The following is a 22,626-nucleotide window of genomic DNA, read 5'->3' on the forward strand; positions in this document are numbered from 1 at the left end:
ACTTTTATTAATATCAAAATATGGTGGATTTAAACTTTAAAGCAAACTCTTTTTTCAGTACTTTCTATTTTGCCTTACTTTCATTTTTGGCACTTTCTTCTATTTCAAATCATCCATACTTATTATTAATTAAGTCTCTTAATTGTCCTTTTTTTTGTGGGGGGGGGGGCTTGATGACCTAATTGCAGGGTGTGTGACTGACTCCTTTTCTTCTTTGATGGTGTTTTTGAGCTACTCTTTTGAGAGAAGCACAGCCAAAGCAGTCATTAGTGCCTTTCCCAATATATCAGTGTGAAACAGCTTTATTCTGAGTTTCATCAAATCTGCTGTCACTGAGAGAGAGAGAGAGAGAGAGAGAGAGAGAGAGAGAGAGAGAGAGAGAGAAGAGAGAGAGAGAGAGAGAGAGAGTGAGAGAGAGAGAGAGAGAGAGAGAGAGAGAGAGAGAGAGAGAGAGAGAGAGAGAAGAGAGAGGAGAGAGAGAGAGAGAGAGAGAGAGAGCGAGAAGAGAGAGAGAGAGGAGAGAGAGAGAGAGAGAGAGAGAGAGAGAGAGAGAGAGAGCGAGAGAGCGAGCCTTGATTTTGATGTTTTACCTGCCACCCCTGCTCTCTCTCTCTCTCCTCCTCGCTCTGTTATCGACACTGTCAGTATTTCAGTATTTGCTTTCTTTCTCTGTTTCATGTTTGTCTGACTTAATTTCCCCCATCTCCTTTTCTCTCCTTGTTTTGCCTTTTTTAATCTTTTGGGCTGAGAGTTCATATCCCTGTCAAGCTCTTCACATCCCCCGTCTCTGCCCCCCCCTCCCCTTTATCGGATTGTGCGCCTCCGAATCGGGGATCGACAGGGCTAATTTCATGCGAGTTACAGATGAATTAATGATGAACAGTGAAAAGGGGATTAAAAAAGGAGAAGGGCTCTCAATGGGAGGCCTGTGTGAGGATTATGTATTCTTGCTGCAGGGCTCGCTCAGCACCTGTTCCACAGCACTGCCTCCTCTCTTTGTGTGTGTGTGTGTGTGTGTGTGTGTTTGTACTGAGTGCAGAGTCGCACCTTTACATAGAGCGTGTCTCTTAAATGTCACTCAGGCTGCCCCCCCCCACCCTTCTCTCTCTCTCTCTCAAACCTGCCTCTCCGGCGCCTTGTGCTGTGCATTTTAACTAACACTCTGACTTTATTTCGGCACCTGTTTTCAATGTTATTTCCTTGCGATGTTCAATCCCGTCGTGCGGCGCGCGTGTGTGTTCTTTCAAAAACGATTTCTCTGAGCCAGGTTCAGACCAATTGAACTCAAGGTAGATAACAGCAGACTTTGGTCATTTTCAATTCAGGAGAGCAGACAACTTTTGAGTTAGTCAGATAGCCTTTCATTTCTAAACTCAATACCTGAATAGGCTTAGACTTTTTTTTTTTTGCCCAAACCGCAATCATTTTCCCCCTGCCAGGGACTTTGCTTATCCTCTGCAATGCAATGAGTTCATTGCTCATTTTTGGCTTCTACCAGTGACTTAGATGAAAAAGTACTACAGAATTACAAGTATTCCCCCTGGTTTGATGTATAACGTTTGTAGACAATTTTCAAGTTTTGAATGATTCTTTTTTCAAAACATGTGTGGGCACCTACCCAACCAGAGCGCTCCGTCTGTGTCCAGCTTGGTGTTGCTGCCAGAGGCGACGACCCTGTTACCGCTGCCTCATTGCCAACCTGTAGAGAGCCGTCTCTAAGTGCTCTGAGGAAGAGAAAGAAAAAAAAAAAGAAAAGAGGGAGACGTGCGGTTGTGAGTCAGTCTGATGCATACGTGTCACATTGAATAGCTGTAAATTGCAGTTTCATTTAATCTGAAGCATCAAGACTCTATTGCTCTACCGCCGGCACACTAAGCACTCACATAACTGCCTTTGCCGAGCAGCGTCCTAAATGTGCCTGTCTACCAACTAAACAGATGTTGTAAGGACCCCATTCATTTTAGGTGGCTGCACGTTAAGCATTAGCACACACACTTCAGAATTGTGACGGACGAGGCTAATTTGAACGCAGCAAAAGTGGGTTTCCAACTGAGAGAGAGCATCATTAAAAGCAAGCCGCAAACACAGATAGCTATGTAACAATGTGAGCTATGTGCCACATGCTGCGACTTACACCATCATCAACGTTTAAAATGATGTCGTCTTCCCGGAGGCTCATGAGGTCTCTCTGTAAGCCTGGGATGAATTTGGCCAAATCCCTCTTTGAAATAGATGCATCGGCTTTTCAAGGATCGATTATTCCTGCCTTACATGATGAAACCGATCTAATTATCCCCCATATAGTACCTCCATTCACAGCCACATTGAAAGCAAATGTTCTGCAGCGATAAGGCCGAGATCACACAGAAGATGTTAAATGGGTCATTTTCAAAGTTTAGCCAGTTAATTTGATTCTAATGAAGAAATCCATTAATGTGACGTCACTGTGTGCAAAACCTATGGCTTGCTCTGGCTCTTTCAACATCTGGAATGATTACCCATGTACTACACTAAAACTAGTTTAGTTTATTTAATATTGTATATACACTCACCGAGTACTTTGCAAGGAGCACCAGTGCAACCTAATACAATCTAATGCAACAGCTCTGCTGCAAATTGCCTAATATTGCCCCCCTCATGTATGTTAATGGAGTGGGCAAAATATTAGGAACACTACGACCTCAATAATAAACACCAAGTGGAATTATCACTTTTTTGACAGTGTCCACGAAATCTGACTATACTTAAAGTATAAATGCTTTGAAAAAGTAGAATTTATGGCACAACTGTTGTATTGGATTGCATCAGATTGCACACATGTTTAATGAAGTGCTCATGAGTGTATACACATGCTGTGGGTATATGTTTGTGCACAAGAATGTATAATATGTGCCAGGGTGCCTCAAAAAGCCCCAGGTCTACTTGTTTGTGCTAATTTGATTAATTATTGTAATATTGATAAAGAACATGGGAATATACACTATCCAAAACATAGTGTCGACTGACATCAGACCATGAGCTTGTTAACCAGTCTTGAAAAGAGAGTTTCTGTGTTAGATTCTTCTTTTTAAGCCCTTCATTATTTCAGCTCATACTGTGAATATTGCTGCATTCATTTGTTACCACAAATCATTTAAAAAGAAACTTGTAATTCAAATACTGCACAATAACTGTTTCTAGTCTTTTATTGTATCTACTGCATTTATTCTCTTTTTAAAATTGCTTCTCAATGCATTTGCCTTACTGTATGTAAAGCACTTTGAACCGCCATGTGTTTGAAAGGTAATACACTGTACACATTACACATAGTATATATGTGTGTGAATGTGGTGGATTAATAAGGGCAAAGTAGCTGATTTTCACCCCATGTTCTCCTATCAGTTTATCCAGCCGTGCATGTGCACAGACATTCAGTCTTTCAATAGATTCAGTGTATGTCATTAATATTCTGTATGTACATACATACTGTTATGAATTTATTTGATTCATTTATTTCCTGTGCACATTTCCTTTAATGTGCCAATATGTGTTGAGATGTTGCCACATGTTCTTCCTTTCTGAACATTCATTAATGCGTCTAAGCAATTTGATGTGCAATGTGTCACACTCATGCATGACCAGGCGTGAAAATAACCTTAATCTGAAACTAATCACAGTCATCTCAGTGTAGGGGATCACTGCGGAGCAAAGGATTCGTGTAAGCGATCACACAGTTTGCAGCAACACAAATACAATATGGATTAAGTTTAATCCTGGTCCAAGTATAAAAGCTTTTTCACTCTTGATCCCCGACTACCTGCCAACTCCCATCTTACCTGCTGGCTTTGATGCGTATCCATTGGTTGGTGTCGACACGCACCGAGGAGCGCAGCACCACAGGCTTGGAGCCCAAGTCGTACGTCATCTGGACGTGTCCGTCCACGATGGCCAGAGCGATGTAGTCTGAGCGTTCCACGCCCTTCCCGCTCCACAGCACCAAACCATGGGTTGCCTCCGTCCGGATACTCAGCTCAAATTTGTTCACCAGCAGAGCTTTCTCACTAGGAGAACAGAAAGTACACCAGTTAGCTTTTGATCTAATTCATCAAAAAGAGTTCTAATCTTTGGCTTGGCTGATGCAACTCAGTAGGCGGTTGTATGTTGCATGTGTTGTAAGGTGCACGCAAGGGACGTCTGCTGTTGTCTCAATGGTACATCACCCATGATTCAAACATGAAATGTAGTTCTTTGCACATGTAATCAGAAAGCTTTGTAGCTGGAGCTCTGTGGCCTCATTCTAACAGAGCTGCAGTGATTTTTGAGGAGAATCAGGATGCAGGCTGAGTTTAGGAGTAGCAGGGGGCTGTTTTACTATTAGCTTTCTTACATCCTACTGAGCCTGAACTGCATTGATGCACAGCGCTTCCTGTGCTGCTCTGTGTGTGTGTGTGTGTGTGTGTGTGTGTGTGTGAATGTTGTTTTGATCTCCAGTTTCTTGACTGTTACAGCTGCAGGGGTGATTTGAATGCGGAGACTGGGCAACTTCCACCTATCCGTAAGAGGCATGCTACGTCACTGTCACCACTGTGTTAGGAAATACACACTGTGAAGTACATCTACTGTATGTGTGCAGCACACAAACACCATCACACATCCATGCCTGCATACAACACCCTAACAAAGTCCCTCTGTTGTTTGTGAGTCCCTGGCAGAGATGCAGTAGACATCCAGAGAATCATACCTTCAATCTGCATGCGTGTGTGTACAATTGTGTGTGCACGTCATCAATCAGCATCTGTGCAGCAGCCTGCACATCTGCCAAAATGGATATATACGTACACCCTCTTCAAGGGTATTTAAACACAAAGACAAAGACAGGGTGAGGACACTTACGACAAAGAACCATTGACACATGGATTAAAAAAAAACAACAGAAAAACAACAGCGACACAGAACTGGAGACAAAGATTAAACAAAGACAAGACAAAGAGTCTGCATAGCAAACAGAAGCTCATGGGAATACAAACAGGACAGGAAATGGGAGGGGATCAAGAGAAACTGAGTATGGCAACTTCTCCTTACACTGTAAGAAGTGTTTTCTCATTTTCTCAGTGTTTTCTATTCATTAATGTGAAAGAATAAGAAGAGCACTGGGTGTAGTGATGGGATGGAGCACATTAACTAAGGCGAGTCAACTTTGACAGCTCAGGCCAACAATAATGCTGGTTCACCTCAGCAGAGGCAGGGAAAGAATCCAGAATTAAACTTGATTTTTCTTCTTCAAAAACATGCTTAGGTTGGAAACGTTGACGCCCTTGATTAACAGAATCCGCTGAGGTAAACAGGAACAAAAAAAAAAGAAAAAAAAAGAGTATGATATAAAGTATCTTTTTTTTCTCCATAGAGAGAGAGAGAAAAAAAACAACAACACAAATACAGCGCAGTGAACCCTCTCTTGGCAAACCCTCAAAGAGCTTACAGGGACCAATAAATCTCTATCTGAGCGGCTTGTCAGTGATAAGGTCAAGGTTATTAAAAGTGCTGAATATATCATGAATAAAACAACGCCGGAGCACTGCGTTCTACATTTCATGTACACCACTGACTTCATAGATTTCTGTTGATTTGTTTTTGTATATGGAGGGATTTTATCTACCTCTTATATGTATTCAATTCTCAGAGGTGCTTTTCAGAATGCCGTCCTCCACTTCAACTCTAGGTGGCAGTAGTGGTTAGAATAATGAAAATCCATCAGGGAGGACAGCTACTGCAAAGAGGCTGCAGCTCTGGCTGGTTCTATGCCGCTATCACAGCTCTGAACATCAGAATTAATTGAAGTGTACGCATACGCTCTTTGTGATTCATATTGGTAACTATATCCAAATAATGGAAGCAATGATGTCTCTGTGGAAGATTTAGCCCTGTTAGAGGTCGGGGAGGGGTTGTCTGGAGAGAAGGGGAAGGATGAGGAGGCGAGAGGTGATTGGACGGCACCGATGTCTAAAAGCTTCGAGAGACTCACCTCTGGTCAGATGGGTTCTCCAAAGACTCAGGACTTAAGGGAGCAGGGGAGAAAGTCAACCGCATGCAGTTTAAGCGCAGGAGGCCAGAAGGAAAGAAGGAAGGAGGGATGTTGTGAGCCCACTGGGTGACTCACAGAGGTCTAGCTTAGACCTAGAGCTTCAAAAAGCATAACTTATCTACTCTACGACAATATCGACTGTGTCAACAGTCGATAACAACTGTTGTGTGATCACAGGAAGTGTGCAACTTAGCCCTGATCACACCGCGACCATAAAAGGAGGCACTCAAGGGGACAGCTAGGATCAAGATGGATGACTAATGTGCCAAAATGCCCAGGGATCAAGCATTTTTTTAAAAACATGAGCATCAAGATTAAGTACATTCATAGTCAGTGTCCGCACCAGCACAAAGCCTACTTTAAGTCAGCGTCCAATTATCGGACAACTGCTTTATATTTATGGGGCTGAACGCCAGAGTGCAGCGACAATTACCTTCTGTCAGGAGATGAAAGTGGTGAATGAGAAAAATTGGGCAATTGTCAAAAAATGGGGTCAAGCGCCATATCAGTTGAGAGTCATGGCCAGATATAATTTGTCACTGAAATAATGGAGCTTGAGCAAAATCGACCTGAGCTTTCAGATGGGCAGAACGAGAGGAACGATCACAGGCGGCTGTAAATAGTAACAGAAACATTAACCCAAGGTGAGCATTTGACATTTTGGCCTCACCCAGCATTTAATGGCCTCTGGAGAAATGTATTCATTTCCTTTACCAAATCAAATCATGCTGAATTGATCGGCACGCCTTCAAAGCGCTGCACCCGGGCTGTGGTTTGCTTAGATTCAGGCTCATTGAGGCTCTTAGTAAATGTGACATCCATTAAACTTTTGACAGTCTGGCTCCAAGGACCACTGTCCCCTCCTGCTAAGTGAGATTGATGCCCATGGCTACACACTGCGGAGAGATCTCAATTGGAGGTCTAATCTACAAAGGGAGACAAATCTGTGATTAACATGTCACTGCCTCTCGGTATGGCCAACTCCATAATTATTCACAATTACAGTTAGATATCTGGCAAAAACGAAATGACAGAAGCCCTGGCATGGATTGGAACTCTGGGCTGAATCCAGTCGGCTTAATTTGAGATTAATTCTGCTTCGCCGCTTTGTGGGATTTTTTAAAAGAGGTTACTTACCGAGCTAATGAGCAGGAAGAAAAACCCTTAATAACTAAGTCATGACACAGGGCTTTCCCATCCGGAAACTCTACAGGCACCAGAAACTAGGTTAAGGGGTATTTAGTATATCGTCCTCTTGCAGTTTTCAAGGGGTCTCATTCATTTTCCACATAACAGATAATGCCATTCAGTGTAAAGTGCATGGCAATTCATTTTGTTTATGAACGAGTTACAACCATGCATAAAATATTGCACATTCTTAGTACAGCAATTCATTTTCTCTGGGTTTTGAGCACAATGCTTAACATGCACACATTCATGCTTCCTTTTTTCACTGGGGGGGAAAAAACAGAAAAGGCTCTAATGACACTGCAAAATGTCTTGGAAACAACGGAGTCTGTCAAATTAAATGATGGATATGGAGCTTGTATGAAAATTTGAGTCTTACGGCAAAGATGATTTTTTGTGTGAACAGAATCATGACAGGAAACTGAATGTACTTTAATCTCTTCAGCTTGGTTAACTATCGAAAATGGATTTTATTTTGGGTTGTTGTTGTTGTTAGTTGGGCTTGATTTGAAGCTGGGAAAAACACCCAGTCATAAAGTCTACTTACTCTGGGATCTCATTGGTCAGTTGGCTTGAGTGAGAAGGAAAGACAGTGAAGGACATTTATATGAGACAAGACATAATGTTGACAACGACAAGGGAGGTCAAGACTGAGGGACAGAACAAAGGACAAGCTCCTGGAAGGCTGAGCTCCACAGCAAAGATACACATAAAGACACACACACACACACACACACACATCTGACAGAGTTGTCCAGCCAGTTGTTTTTGAGTGAGTGTGAGTCGTGCGTCTCTATGGGAGTGTGATGATCTGCAGGCTGTGGCCTGGTTTTCACACATCTGAGTGTTTGTGTGAAGAAACTGCGAGACGAAGACATAGAGCCGTATGCTTGATGTCTTTACAGGTTCATCACGTAAACATTTTTTGTTTATGCCAACCTGGAGGCGCACTCTTGCCAACCTTCTAGATGGATGGAGTAAAAATGTCTCATTCGCCTAATGGGACAGGATTTCTTGGATTTTTCAATTTTGTTTTTGGAAACACTCGCTCCAGAAACGGTGTTACACTAACGTCATCAACTTTTTCCCCCTTTTAAAGGGTGTTAAAAAATTTGCAGGCGACTTGTCTTCAGATGGCAGCTTCATTTGTACACAGATTCAAAATAGGATCATAACTTTAATCAAGCGTGTGTACTTATTGTCCAGTGCCTGTGTGTGCTAACGCATAGACCACAGAGTAAACTGAATGTGCTCAGGGCAACACTGTGATTGTTAAACTTCTCGCTAATTAGTGAAATCCTGTCAAAAGCGGAGCAGGACTGCCACGGATGGAGAGGAAGAGCTATTAGCCAAGTGCCTAGTTCACCCTGGAGCCTTCGCACTGATGATATCATCAACACTGTCACCATGGCTTACCAAGGGAAGAGATGGATAGACGGAGGGATGATTTGGCTAATAGCTATAACAATGGAGATGTTGGATGAAGCTGAATAGATGAGGATGTTCCCCTTGTCCTATTCCTTACCTCTTTGTAACGGCGTTGTGGTACTCGATGAACGTCCGCCCGTCAAAGGCGATGGCCTCGGTATCCCCGGCAGACTTCTCGTAGATGGCTGTGAAGGAGAAGGTGGGAGGGGAAGGGTTATTCAGAGGATGAGATCACACCAATCAATAAGACGGAGGCCTCAGATATCAGAGCTGAAGGCAATGGAGTGTGAGCAAATGGGACGAGGGAGGGTGGGGAGTGTTGGTGCGTTCGTAGTTTTAATTAACGTAAAAGGGACAGCCGGCCACACGCACAAGGTTAATGGCAAAGGCAGTGACTGAGTGCGTAAGACAGATCGAGCCAGAGTGGGTACATGTCTGGCAGAGTCACATGAAGATGATGAAAGGGATATGCAACTCTTGAAAAGAGCATTTCATGAATATTCAATGGACACGTTTCATCATTTTCATAATTGCTGCTTTAGTTTGAGATCAATACATAACAACACTGACATAAAGGAGACATGACAAGTCTAATAACAACATTATTACCTTGCCAAGAGAGAACACAGTGAAAAGGAAGGTCTTATAAGACAGAAAAAAATGACACGAGGAGTTCACCTTCCATAGAAGCAAGCTAGGAACAAGCTGTGCTGATTTCACTACCACTCACATTATGTTCTAAAAGCAGCAAAAACGCTGCCATTCATCCCTTTTACAATTAAACAAATGTTGGACAAGGAGGTGAAACGATTTGTACAATTACATCTCAATCCAGTAAGTGTTGTTAGCCATGAACTTACATGTACCTGTATCATAAAGATATATAAATATATATATTTGTGGTTTTATGTGGCTCATTAACAGGCATAAGAATAATGAGGAAGACAGCGACGACCGCAGATACTCACTGTTCTGACAGTTTCCCCCTGAGAAACCGCTGAAGCAAGCACACTCGTAGGTGTCCAGCTGGGGGTTGCAGCGCCCGCCATTAAGGCAGGGCTCCTGGGAACACGGGTGGTCTTGGAACATGGCCACGTTGCTGGAGCGCAGGGCGTTCACCTCCATGAGGATGGGCGTACCCATCAGAATGATCTGGGAGCAGGGAACAGAGGGTTAATGGGGGCTAGATGTTTGGTACTGCTATACTCAATCTTAACCCTGATGATGTCATTGGAAACTGGAGGCAAGATGGGTCCAACCAGCTAATGTTACTGGTTGTGTTATTAGAAATACAGACTTGACTCAATAATGGGGACTAAAAATCAGCATGTCTTCCATCATTCCTTTAAGAATTAGTTTCTTGTGAGTTTTCCAACGAATTAGAAGTACAATACTACATCACTTAAGTACCCCTTTACCCCTTTAGTACTGTATTTAATGTACAATAATGATATACTACATACTCAGGTAATGTTAAAACTGCTAGTGTAGGTCAGACTCTATAGAACAAACCCAGATGCTCAAATTTAACACCCAACCACCAGCGCGCCTTGTCTGACACACAATTTAATTTCATAAATCACTCCTTAAAAACTATTTTCAAAGCGCTACGTTATTATACTCTTTATATTAATTGTTTCGTACCACTCTTTAGAGGGTTACCGTTTGAGTCTTGTCTTACTTCTAAATCTCTTATCCTTGATTTATTACTTTTGTTGTCAAATTTATCTGATTTAATGTTAATCTCTTTAGCAAAACACTTGAAGATTATCATTTGTTACCACTCATGGTTCCCTTTCCAACAGAGAGCATCAATTTATGGGGCTTTGTGTTTTCTGCTCAATTATCATTATAAAATAATTACATTAGCACGATCAATTCATTTTAACATGTTCATCACCTAAACATGAGCTCCACACCGTCGGCACATAGGAAAATGCCTCCGAAATTAGGTGTTTATACAACAAGCATGTTAAACAGCACATCAAGCTGAGAATGCAGAGCATCTTCCTCATAATTAACTATTCCCTAAAGGCCAAGTAAGACAAATGCCACATTTAGCTTTTGATTTGCTCGAAACTGTCAAGGGAAAGTTTGCAGAGAAGAACTGATGACAAGTTTGCGCAAACACTAACATCCTGCCTTTGTTCTACTGGGTTATTTTTGGCACTCAGAGATGAGCTTTTTGCTGGAAAGTGGAAGGGGAAAAAACTGGAAGGCTGTCAGGGAAAGATCTGAGAAAAGTGGAATGGAGGGACTTCAAAATGTGCATTCTATTATTAGTACATGCTAATCCAAATGAGCAGAGCCACTGCCCGTCATAGTGTGAGCGTATAATGGAAAATTACTAATATAGGGGGGTCTGTGTTATGACAGCTGGACAGCTAATAACTCGTTTGACTTTGCTACTGTATGTCTTGGGGCATGAGGGCCCAGAGTCATTAAAATAACACATTATACATGATACATCACTAGAATCCACAAGCAGAGCCAATGACATAATACTCCTTGAAGAAATAGAGGCTTGTAAACATTTACCTTTTGGATTGTTCCCTTGAAGCCATCTGTGAGAGCAGCGACTCTTGCCAGTCGGCTGTAATCAGGAGCTCCACCAACAAGAAGAGACTCTTTCAGGTTAAGATCTACGTGCAGGTTCTGATGAGACAGGACACAAAGAGGTTTCAGCTGGTGATCTAGACCCATGCAGTTTTGAAAAAAGCTCCACACGTAGCTTTTAAAACTAAAATTTTTAGTTTCCTGTACCCCATTTGCAATTTCCCTAAGGGGTCTTCCATCCAGGACATAGTGGTTTATGGTTTTACTTTAGTGAGTGGAGTTATGTGCTTGTGTCCAGGGAGCATGAAAGAAGTTGTATCCTTTTGGTCCAGATATAAAGAGTGAGATTATTATATACAGCATTTGCAGACATGTCACAGTCATATAGATTGTGCCATTAAAAATTATCCATATTGTAACTGGTAGACGCTTTAACTGCACTTCCTCGCCTTCCTTCCACGTCAATACGCACATACATTACAACGTAATTGATTTGCAAGTCTCTCAGAGAGATGGTCAATTATCTGTGAGACATAAAAAAGACACTACAAAAAGAAATCAGGAGCAGGCTAGACTTGAGATATGGATGGTTTCTTTACAGACATCTCTAATGAATGGTTGATTATAAGCAGCGACCTTTAAAACAGTTTAAGCGTGGAGACACATTAATTGCAATTCATTTGTGCAGCTGACTGCTATGAAATTCGATTCTTTACACCAAACCTTTGGGACGATTGCTCTGCATTAAGCAAGGTGTCGCTTCCTTCTTTTGCATGGAAGGACCGGCACACTTCAGAAGGAAGGAATTAATGATCTTTATTTTATGTAGGGCAGTAATTGCCAGAGGGGTAAAGTGGAGTTAATTGCTGGAAAAATGATGGAAGGGGCCAAATAAACAGGCTTTGTGCAGGCGAGCTGGCACCCACTCAGCTTTTATTTAGGATGGGATTTGGAGTACAGGAGGCAGCGGTGCTTGGCTGAGGCCTGGGGCTGTGTCACTGCACCTTGAGCCGCTTCCAATAGAGACAGGGCAGGGACCTTGGCCAAAACTGCTGGACCCAGCTGTGGCTGCTGCCTCTGAGCTCAGCCAAAAGTTGTCACCAACTGCAGAGCAGCCACCTCAGGCTCTTTATGTAGGTCTCACTGCTCTGCAACACTCACTCATTCTGCAGGTGAAAGTCAGAGATGCAAAGTGAATCTGCTCCCCTGGAATTGTGGTTTTTGATGTTGTTTGAGATGTAACACCTTTGTAATATGCTACTCTTATCAATGTCAAGTTACTCTTCTATGACTGTAAAGTGATATTTCATGCAATGAAATGGTGTATCATGTTCTGTTTTGTCTCCAACAGGTAATAATCTGCACCTGGTGAAGAAGAGCAGCTGGTTCCATGGAGTGACTCTTGCTCTGTGATGCTCAGTGAGTGTTTGTGTTGTTATGGGTGAGCGAGTGGGTGAAAGAGTGAGCGACTTTATGGTATTATGGAGGATTGTTCCTGTTTGCGAAAAGAAGTGAGAGCAGATGACAAAAGAACATCCCGGCTTGGCTTTGCACCCCATCTTCTCCTACGGTGCATTTCCTCCCCTTCGCTCGCCTCCTCTGCCTTCGCTCTCACTTTCGACAGCCGCGCGGCACGCGGCGTGATATCCACACCTACGCCAGACTAATGAAGACGTTTCTTTGTTGCTAAAAACAATGGCAGTCACAAAGATGACTGCCTCCTTTCCTTCTTCACTCCTGCCTTTCCCGCCCCCTCCCACCCCCACAGCAGATGGACCGAGGTGAAAGCCAAACCGCGTTCTATAAGAGCATCTCTACTTCCGTGCTGTGTGTGTGTGTGTGTGTATGAGCTTATGAAATGGCAAAGTTTTTCTACAGAACTGGCATCTTTAAAGCTGCCCGCAGCTCTGCAGAACTACCTTTTATTCTGTGCTGTTGTTGCATGGAGAGATGGGGGTGAGAGGACATACAGTAGTGAGTGACTCAAATGAAATATGGGCTAAGGTGTGACTGGGACTTGTCTCATTACCTTGCGTGATTTCTTATTTCCAGACAGCACATCATAGAGAAGGAAAAAAATAGGGAGGAAGAGAGTTATTAGGGGAAGACTAGTAAGTGTCTGTGCACAGAAGAGGCATGCAGAGCTAGGCAAGTGCAAAAGCCCACAAAACACACTGACATATACACAGCAGGCACATCTGTGAGAGCACTGAACACGGCTACAGTGTAGCACAAACAAGTGAGATAAGTACATAAAAAAAGAAAGAATATAAGTAAAGTAAGAACTTGCTTTATTTTTGGGCATGCTCTTTGCATATAGATACTATATGTACACATGCAGCCACAAAGTTGTGCGAGTGTGTTTACACTTTAGAGAGTGTATGCAAAAAAGACCAAGCCAATCTAAGAGGGCCATGCATGAGGCAGATGGTGCCATTAAGAAAAGATGAAAATAAAAAACTTCATGGATGAGAGACTGTGAATAGTGCCGTTTAACCCAAACTCATTTACAGACTCCTGCCATTCTATAAGAGGTGAAGCACATTTTTATTTCTCCTATCTGTACTTATGCGCCTTTTGAAAGTATGTACTTCATCATGCTGGCAGCGTGAGCTGTCTATGATACCATGAACACCCCCAGCATGCAATATATATATCCATACATGTGCCTGTGTGTGTGACCACCTTTGATATGATATGGGCTTCTCTGAGCAAATCGCACTGTAACTCCCTCTTAGTTCTTAAAGGAGTAGGAGAGAATTAGCTGAGAGCTATAGTGGATGGGGTCTCTGCATTGAGCTCCATAACTAGTCTCAGCTCATCCCATGCGTCCCCTCAGCCTCCCCACCCATCTATGCTTCTCGCTTGCTCTCCTCTTTTAATAAGATTTTCTGCCTCTGTTGCTGGAGTAAAACACAATTACCATCCGGACCATGGGAGGCAGTGGGGGAAGGACAGAGCAGTGAGAGAAAAAAAAAGAGCGGAGTGTTGCGTCTTAGACGAAGATGATGGAGTTGACAGAGTGCATGTTCATGATCACAAATTACACTATTAATATAATTGGATGACTTAGAGGCTTATCAAACTATTAGATCGCCTTCATTTGGAAGCGTGTACCTGCTTTATTGGTCTAGACGCGGAGAGCTGGAGAGTTTCATTACGCTGTTCTCACTGCTGCTATCTCCTTTATCTGCCTCCACCTCCCTAGACACCACCTTAAAGGCTGAATATATAAAATTGACTGTATACCAGTAGTATAAGCTATTTTTACTTTCTGTATGCAACACTAGTTTATATATTCAGTATGTCAGCAAGCTGAAAGGCTATAGTGAGTTTTAAAAAAAATTACAGCACTTCCAAAATTAAGACGGGTTGTCAAGCTGGCCCTCATCTAGAGCTCTCCCTCTTACCTTGATGGATGTCGGAAGATAGCGGCATATTTTCAGCAAATCAAGCTGGCAGAACCTCATGGTGTGAAGCGATGTGGAAAACCTCAGCAATGGGGGAAAGTTTGCTGATTCAACTGTGCCCAAAGGGCAAAAAGGGTCACTAATGCTCAAGGTTGTGGCGATGACGTGGTCAGAGCACGCAGATGATCAAACAAATACTGTATATACGGCACAAGCAAGGCTATGCATAGCTTAGGCCCATCAACCTTGCATGCTTAAAGCAACCACGAGCAGGAACTTGTTAGCTTGCTCCTTCTTACCGGTGCCTCTCCTCGCACAGGGTCCTTCTTGTTCACCATGATCTCTCCTTTGCGGTTAGAGCGCTCCAGGTTGATGGTGTTCCACACGTTCAGCTGGATGGGCTCCTTACTCCTAAATCACACACACAAATACACATTTGTATTACAGTAAGCTCTTAAAAATATGCTGTAGCTATAATAGTATTGAAGCTGTAATAGAGTTCTACTAACAAGCTCTTTATTCTATATATTATCTTTTTTAATATATTTTTTAACATTTATTTTATTTTTCAGTTGATGGGGACTGGTGGCATGGGGCAGGTGAGACTCTTGAGCGACCGTGGCAACATGTGAGGTAATGGACGTGTTTAGAACATACCAGTAGCATCACATGTCCCCTCGATGGAGACTAATGCATCATTTATGTTGTGAAATGGAAGGTAGTGATGGGAGAGATGGTTACCTCAGAGTGTTAACATCATGACACAAGCAATGATTGCAGAGTTGGTCGTCAGAGGGTTAAAAATAGTGTGCATTGACTGCATATTTGTTCACCTTTTCCAGGTGTAATATAACGCCATTATATACAATGATGGAAACTAAACTAATCAGGTACTATATATTTTCTGCACTGACCTGAATGAAACTATTTGAATGAGCAAAGTGATTTGTTATTCCTGCCTCTATTCATCATCACTGCTTGTACTGTAAGAGGGGGATCAGGTAAAGTTTGCTCAACCAGCTGCACTCTAATGCCTATTTTATGTGATTCAAATGTGATTCTCATGTCTGTAAAAAAAAGAAGATAAAAACGACTGCAAGAATCACAAACTGAGACTAAACAAAGAAGGAACTAGACTCAAAAACGTGACACTGCAGTCACATGGATGTTTATGTAAAAATAACCTATTTATTCACACTTGGAAATCCACGTGTCACGCTCAGTCTATATTATAGTTCTAATAGCACATAATATTCTTTTTTTTTTTGTCGCTGGTGGCCGTATCATTACCGGCTAATAGAGAATTGACATTTCTAGAGATCAGCTTGGAAAGTGAGATAGCGCTTTCTTTCTTTTTTTTCCTTGCAGAAAATGGTGTGAAAATGCCTACAGAATAAACCACCTTCTACACAATGTCACACAGCTTATTGTTATGTATATAAAAACGCTGTAAGACTCTTCGATCATGCTAACCTGATGGTAGCGGGTCCCTTGCCCAGGTCGTAGCGGAACTCCAGGATCCCTTCGTTGAGGGACAGAGAGATGAAGTCTCCTTTTCCGTCCGATTTTTGGCCGTTATAGAATATCAAACCGTTGGAGTCGTTGGCCATGAGAACCACTGTCATGCTGACCTTTTGACTGAAGACGGAGTGCAAGAAAAAACAGTAAATACATGCAAAAGCCAGAGATATACAACTATGAATACTCAAGATAGAACAACAGATGCTTGTTTTTTTACTTTTGGTACACTGGTTGAGGCCTGGATAACATGCTCTTTGTCTAACCCTCATTGTCAATTCAGATATCGAATGTTCTGTCATACATACAAGACATGACTGTGAGGGTTTCATGCGCTCCACGTGAGGCTTACCGCAGATCATGGCCGTAGAGATGAAGCCCCTTCAGCTCCAGGTATGAGTCTCCATTGAACAGTGGCATGTAAGCCCCTCTTCTTTCAGCAACTGTGAAAAAAACCCCAAAGAGACTATATTCATCCCTGGGTTCTGTTTTTGTTGCTGACAGAAGTGGAATTCAGGTATAGTGAGTATATCTTTGAGGGACCTGTCAGCATTATGGAAAGAGATGGATTTGTGTTCTCGTAGCCTTTGGGATTAAGACTTTCTCTTGAGAAAAAATTCAAACTAAATAATAAAAAAAAAAACCCTTATGTCAGAGTGATTACACAGCGTGCCATAGTCTAACAAAGAACCTTTAAAGGCATGTAGAGTTTAACACCGCAGCCGGGACCCATGAAATAATGCAGCTATTATATTTTGGCAGGCTTTTTTACAAATTCATGTCTTTTTGCGACGGGTGTACGTATGGATGTCCCGTTTCTGGCTGTCTGGAGTGATTAGGACAGGCAGTGTGCCATGCTTCTAACAAGAGGCTTGACATTAAATATCGTTTAAGTGTCACCCGGGGGGTATGTGTTTATGGTGTTTGCTTTAAACTATCATTATTCAGAGGCATGTGCTAGGATGCACACACACACACACACACACACACACACACACACACACACACGCACTCACAAACAAACAGACATACCTACGTAGCCAGGAAGAAGGCTTTTATTCGTAATTGGCTGGGATTAGCTGAGTCGAGTCAGAATGGAGAAGGCAGATGGAGATGAGAGAGCTAATTAGCTATTGTGCAGAAGACTGTTAATGATGACGGCACGCACCATGGAGGAGAAAGAGAAAAATAGCTTTTGCACACACAACAAGGAATCGAGCATTAAACTGAAGTCTATCAGAGTAACAGAGCTGCTCAGGATAGAGATTCTTATAGGAGGAGTGTGGAGGTTTTTTTCCTCTATTTTCCACCATGTGAGAGCACCTTGATCAATAAGTCACTGGAGGTCCAGGCATTGGAATGAATTGAGTGAAGAGGAAAACCCAGATGACATATGGAGGAGTGGGCTGAGGTTGAGTATCAAGTAAAGTTGGTCAAGTTTAACTTTTCACAGTTTTCCTATGCTCACACACTAGAGGAATTAGTGAAGCAGAAGCAACACTAATAGAGCTAGGAGGGGGTCATTTTGTTTATATTTGAAAAATTCTATCTAATTAGCACTTGCTATAAAACCCATCAAAACATTATAAAATTAGGGAAGGAAGTTTTCCTGTTAAAAATTTTGTAGCTGCAATCAAATCTCCTGCCTGATCCCGCCTACAATCAATCAGATCTTCAATAAATTCGCATTAGGAATCAAGGGATCTTTAACACAGACTCTCTCTCTATCTCTCTCACACACACACACACACACACACACACACACACACACACTCACTCACACACACACACACACACACACACATACATACACACACAGATTAACTTGTCCCCAGCTTAATTTAGCTTAATGTGCTGAATGTAAAACATTGTTGAAATTTAAACTCCCCCCTGCAGTTAGTTTTTCAAGGACCGGCTGAGTCCGAGTGATCCTGCTTTCATCACTAAATTGTAATGATTTACACTATCGCGGGGTAAAAGCACTGAGGAAAGTAAGCCGTTCAATACTATTGGAACACCCTTGAGAAAAGTCCTTGATGGTGAATATTATATCAGAGAGCTGCACTGACGAACCTCGGCGGAATTGAAATGGAAACGGTGGCTCAGCTTGAACACACTCTGATGCTCTCTGGCAAACATGCTTCATATTACTTCTAATTCGCCTTCGGGCTTCCTGATGAGTGGGCTCTAAGCTACCTGTCTTTTTTAACTGTTCTCAGAGCGGCCCTCAAGGGTACATCCACCTGGCTGCCACCTTATCTGTGAGCTCCTGTCTGGGACTGACACTGTGGCTGACTGACGCTCCCATTAATCACCATGGGCAGGGAGGACTGATGCAATTAGTCATCTCATTGATTCCTGTGAAAAAAATAGCCTTTTGGAACGGGAGACGCTCCTGCTCGCACAGCATTGATTTTAGTTCACCTCAATTTATTTTAATCACCTGCTAACTGGGACTCGGGGCTTGGAAGGAGGTTATTCCCATCACATTTTTTTTTTTAGGATTCCAGTGTGTTTGGGGTACAAGGGGTGCATGTTTCTCTTTTGTTAAGAATGTACATGATTGTATATTCTCTTTTATTCACAGTTGCTGAAGTCAACTTCTGCAAACAGTCATGACAATATCTACAAAGGCAAGGGAGGGGAGAAAAAAAAAGACAGGAAGACTTCAAAAATACGACAATGCCAAAAAGTGCTAACGATGAACTTCAAAAGCAGCTGAGACGTGTTTGGTGTTTTCCCCAGCCGTGCCCGGCTCTGTCAGGTGGAGCTAAGTAGCAACAAACATGTTTGAACACAACACCTGTGGGCGGATAGGCAGGGAGGGAGAAGATGCCGCTCACTCGCTAACGAGCACGGCCGAGTCGACGCAGTGAACCGCCCGACGGGGCCAATCACCTGCCTCAGTTCCGCAACCCAGCAACCCTCCTATCCCCACCCACCCTGAAGGCTCAAGCAATCCCCCCTTCTTCACCCTTCTCACGTTTGATCTCCCTTTTTGATTCAGGATGGATGGAAATGTCATGGAGCGGAATTAAAAGTAGAGGAAAAAAGGCAGAAATTGAGGAGGATGGTATTCAGTTGACTCCAACACTTCTACTCCTCGGTGAGCAATGTAGAGAATAATTGTGGTGTGAAGTGACGGATTTATAGCAGAATATTCAGTTTAGTTCAGATTACCTTTCTCGCAGTGCCTTCCTTCACGTCCCATTGGACACTCGCATTTGTAGCCTCCCTCGGGCAGCGCCTGGCACTGGGAGGATGGATGGCACCTGTTGGGGTCGCATGGATCGTGGACGTCAGCACAAGTTGGACCTAGAGACACACACACACACAAATCCACCATGAAAAAACCATCAATGAAACTTTAAACAACCCGCAAGGTTTTCAACCACTTTCTTTTTTATTCCATCTGAGACACACAAAAAAGGGGGGAGAGAAGCGGGATGGAGGATTTCCTCTGTAATAGAGGTCATTTTCTAATAGGATTTGGAAATATTACACGTCCAGATTAAACAGTGGAGGGCCTCCCCGCCATGCGGCCATGTTTCTGGGCCAACGCCGACTGTGGGAATGACTCGGGAGCGTCTGGTGGATGATGGTTTTGCCCTCTGCCACAGCCCATCTGAATTCACCCATCATTACTTTAGCAGTCAGAGCCTGTGGTGGGGAGAGCGCTTTAATGAACCCCATCCCCGCTGAGCTCACAGGACTCTCCCATTTTTCCTCACTTGTGCTTTTGGAAGCTGTCTTTTATCCTCTGCTTTCACTTCTTCTCTATAACAGCTCTTTCTTCAGCCCCTTTCCTTCCTTCCCATCTTTTTTGCCCTCCATCTAACTACAACTATCTCTAACCATTTACTCTCTCTTATTTCTATGATCTGTCCCTCTCTTCCAGACTGGCCATCTTGGCCACTAAACTGACGCAATGACAAAATGAACTTGAATACGAGTCTCCAGGCGACAGTCCAATTCTCATTATCACCATTCATTTTACACCATGTTGCCAGCACAACTTTGATCACAGCAATGCTTCTTCAGAGTGGAGGGTTATCTTTGCTTCTTCTCAGGCTTCTCAATACCAACAAAACATAAAAGCACCTCTTATATGAAAGGCAATAATAATGTAATGTGTTATTTTATTGATCCACATCTCCAATTCAAAGAGAATGGCTTGTCTGAAAGGTGGTTTCTCTAACCACCGAGAAGCCTCATGTGGGAGTAAAATCTTTTACCATTAAAGTATAAAAGTTAACTCTGACAATTAATTTGGTTTTGGTGTGGAACTTTGTGCAGAAGGCTTTGGAGCAAACCGTGAGGGGCACGCTTGGCTAGGCCCTGATGGTGTCTGCTCTTGACTATATTTTCTCTGAGTTGCTTGTTAGTTGGCATCTGCTGGAGGGAGAAAAAAGAGGAGGAATGGATGTAAAAGTAGAAATAGGGCAAAGGCCAATCACTGAGCATTTGGTGTAAGTTTTCATGTTTTCTTTACCGCGTCAACATTTTATCCCTGGTTTCTGTGTCAGACACACACATATTTGACAGTTTTGGTGTTTACAGAATGACCTCAAGTGCTCTGCTGGGGGCATGAGTTGCACTGTCAAATTAGGCTGTCAAGCTTTCTTAGGATTTGTGGGCAAGTCGTGACTACAGTGAAACTCTGAAAAGAAGGCATAGAAATACAAACATAATTTTAACCACAAGGTGTTAGAAAAGTCTGAAATGACAACGTATGAATAAGACGCATTTTTCTACATATTTCTCTGCACACACATTGAAATAAGCCTCTTAAAAATCCATCAGCGTTCAGAAATCTCAGTATAAACAGAACACAACTGAACTGCATTGCTGCAGTGTTAAAGCTTTCATTCTGTTGACATCTTACCCCAGAATCCTTTGCTGCACTTGCAGTGGAACATCTCTGCCTCCTTGACCTGGCATGCTGCGCCGTTCTTGCATGGATTTGGCTGGCAGGGGTTGTTGCCGCATTCACCGACACTGCTGCCGTAAAGACTGTCGCCCCCGCTTTCCTGCAGGTTGAGTACCCGGTTGTTGACATCAAGCAAGCGGATACAGCCGACCAGTCCTGTGGCCACCCCTGTCCTTTCCCTTACACTGAACAAGAAGAAGAAGTAGAAGAAGAAGAAAGGGAGGGGTTAAAATGTATTGTCAAAATTTGACATAGCATCAAGGCTGTCTCCATTCAAATAAATGTCAGTCTGAATGCTGCCAAAGACATGCAGTTCACTCCATAGTGAAAGAATAGAATCTGCAGTTGATGGGATTTTTGGCACATTTCCTTTGTGCCCTGAATGTTCCCATTGTTCTAACTGTGTGACAGAAGAGATATAAAGTCTTACTCCTGCTTCATTTCCTCGGTTACTCCTCCAATGAACAGGTGGGTGTCGAGGTTGAGGCCATCTGTACCACGTGGACTCTCGCCCTCAATGTGCGGCTCGTTGTCCACACTGAGCATGGCGTTGCGTCTGTTGCGAGTGACCACCAGCTGATGCCAGCGACCCTGGCTGATTTGGACTTTGCTGACCAATGTGCCGGTTCCCGAGCCTGTGTTGAACCTGAACAGGAGAGATACAAAGCATTAGATGATCTTTCGTCATGTTTATTCTTTATTGGCCAGTGCCCAATGTAAACAAATCTGTTTATTTTGCTCCATAAGACTGTACAGACAAAATAAATAAGGTACAATTTGGAATTCTAAACTATGCTGCTGGAATGAACCCTCTTTTTAATTCAACCTTTTATCCAATGAGGTTCTGTTGAGAAAAGGGCCACATCCTCACAGAAAAGAGCTGTCGTGTATCTGCACCCACACATATGGTAGTATTAGCGCAACCTGAGAGCAATTATCTGCCACAAATAATTAGTTCTTCTCCCCACGTCTTGGATTTGCAGAGCTGTGGGTGGTAATCTCACAGCTGTATTTCTGGAATTGAGGCAGCGCTCCATATGAAAGCACAAGTGACTAATGATCTCCTTGAGTTCGCTATTGATTTCATTCTGAATGGAAAAATCTAACCTGGCCAGGTTGGGAGGAACTGCAAGGGCTTCGAGGGATCAGGGTGTAACACAAAAGACCCAAAAGATAAGGAAAGCGAGTGGTGTTTGAAATAATAGGTCCAAAACAGACACAGTGCAGAATCTCTAATTAGACCATTCATTTCTCTTCAGAAGAGGCTGCTTTACCCCGAATGATTTTTTATGCATTCAATTCCACTGTGGGGGAAACAATAATAACTGAGTGTTTCTGCAGGTTTTCTGACAGGAAAATAGTCTAATTGGAGGACGGATTGAATACAAACTTTTGCTTACTGTCAGCTTTAATCCAAAAGTGACACTGGTCCATTGTTGAGATTCTATTATAGATCTTTAAAGGGCACTACACCAATTTTACATGTCATAGTCAATTTTATAGTCATAAGAAATGATACTCAGCCCGGCTTTGAG

General features: G+C 42.8%; 1 protein-coding gene across 1 annotated transcript in view; it reads right to left on the reverse strand.

Moving 5' to 3' along the window:
- agrn (agrin) overlaps window positions 1-22,626 on the reverse strand; it is a 162,373-nt gene that overhangs the window by 4,193 nt on the left and 135,554 nt on the right. The window contains 12 exon segments of the mRNA XM_053317887.1: window positions 1,619-1,652; window positions 1,655-1,724; window positions 3,816-4,040; window positions 8,775-8,862; window positions 9,646-9,829; window positions 11,216-11,332; window positions 14,943-15,054; window positions 16,117-16,281; window positions 16,514-16,604; window positions 19,342-19,476; window positions 21,047-21,276; window positions 21,522-21,737. Of these exon segments, the coding sequence (XP_053173862.1) occupies window positions 1,619-1,652; window positions 1,655-1,724; window positions 3,816-4,040; window positions 8,775-8,862; window positions 9,646-9,829; window positions 11,216-11,332; window positions 14,943-15,054; window positions 16,117-16,281; window positions 16,514-16,604; window positions 19,342-19,476; window positions 21,047-21,276; window positions 21,522-21,737 (1,667 nt within the window).

This window comes from Scomber japonicus, chromosome 4 (genome assembly GCF_027409825.1).
Source record: "Scomber japonicus isolate fScoJap1 chromosome 4, fScoJap1.pri, whole genome shotgun sequence".
Classification (NCBI taxonomy): Eukaryota; Metazoa; Chordata; class Actinopteri; order Scombriformes; family Scombridae; genus Scomber; species Scomber japonicus.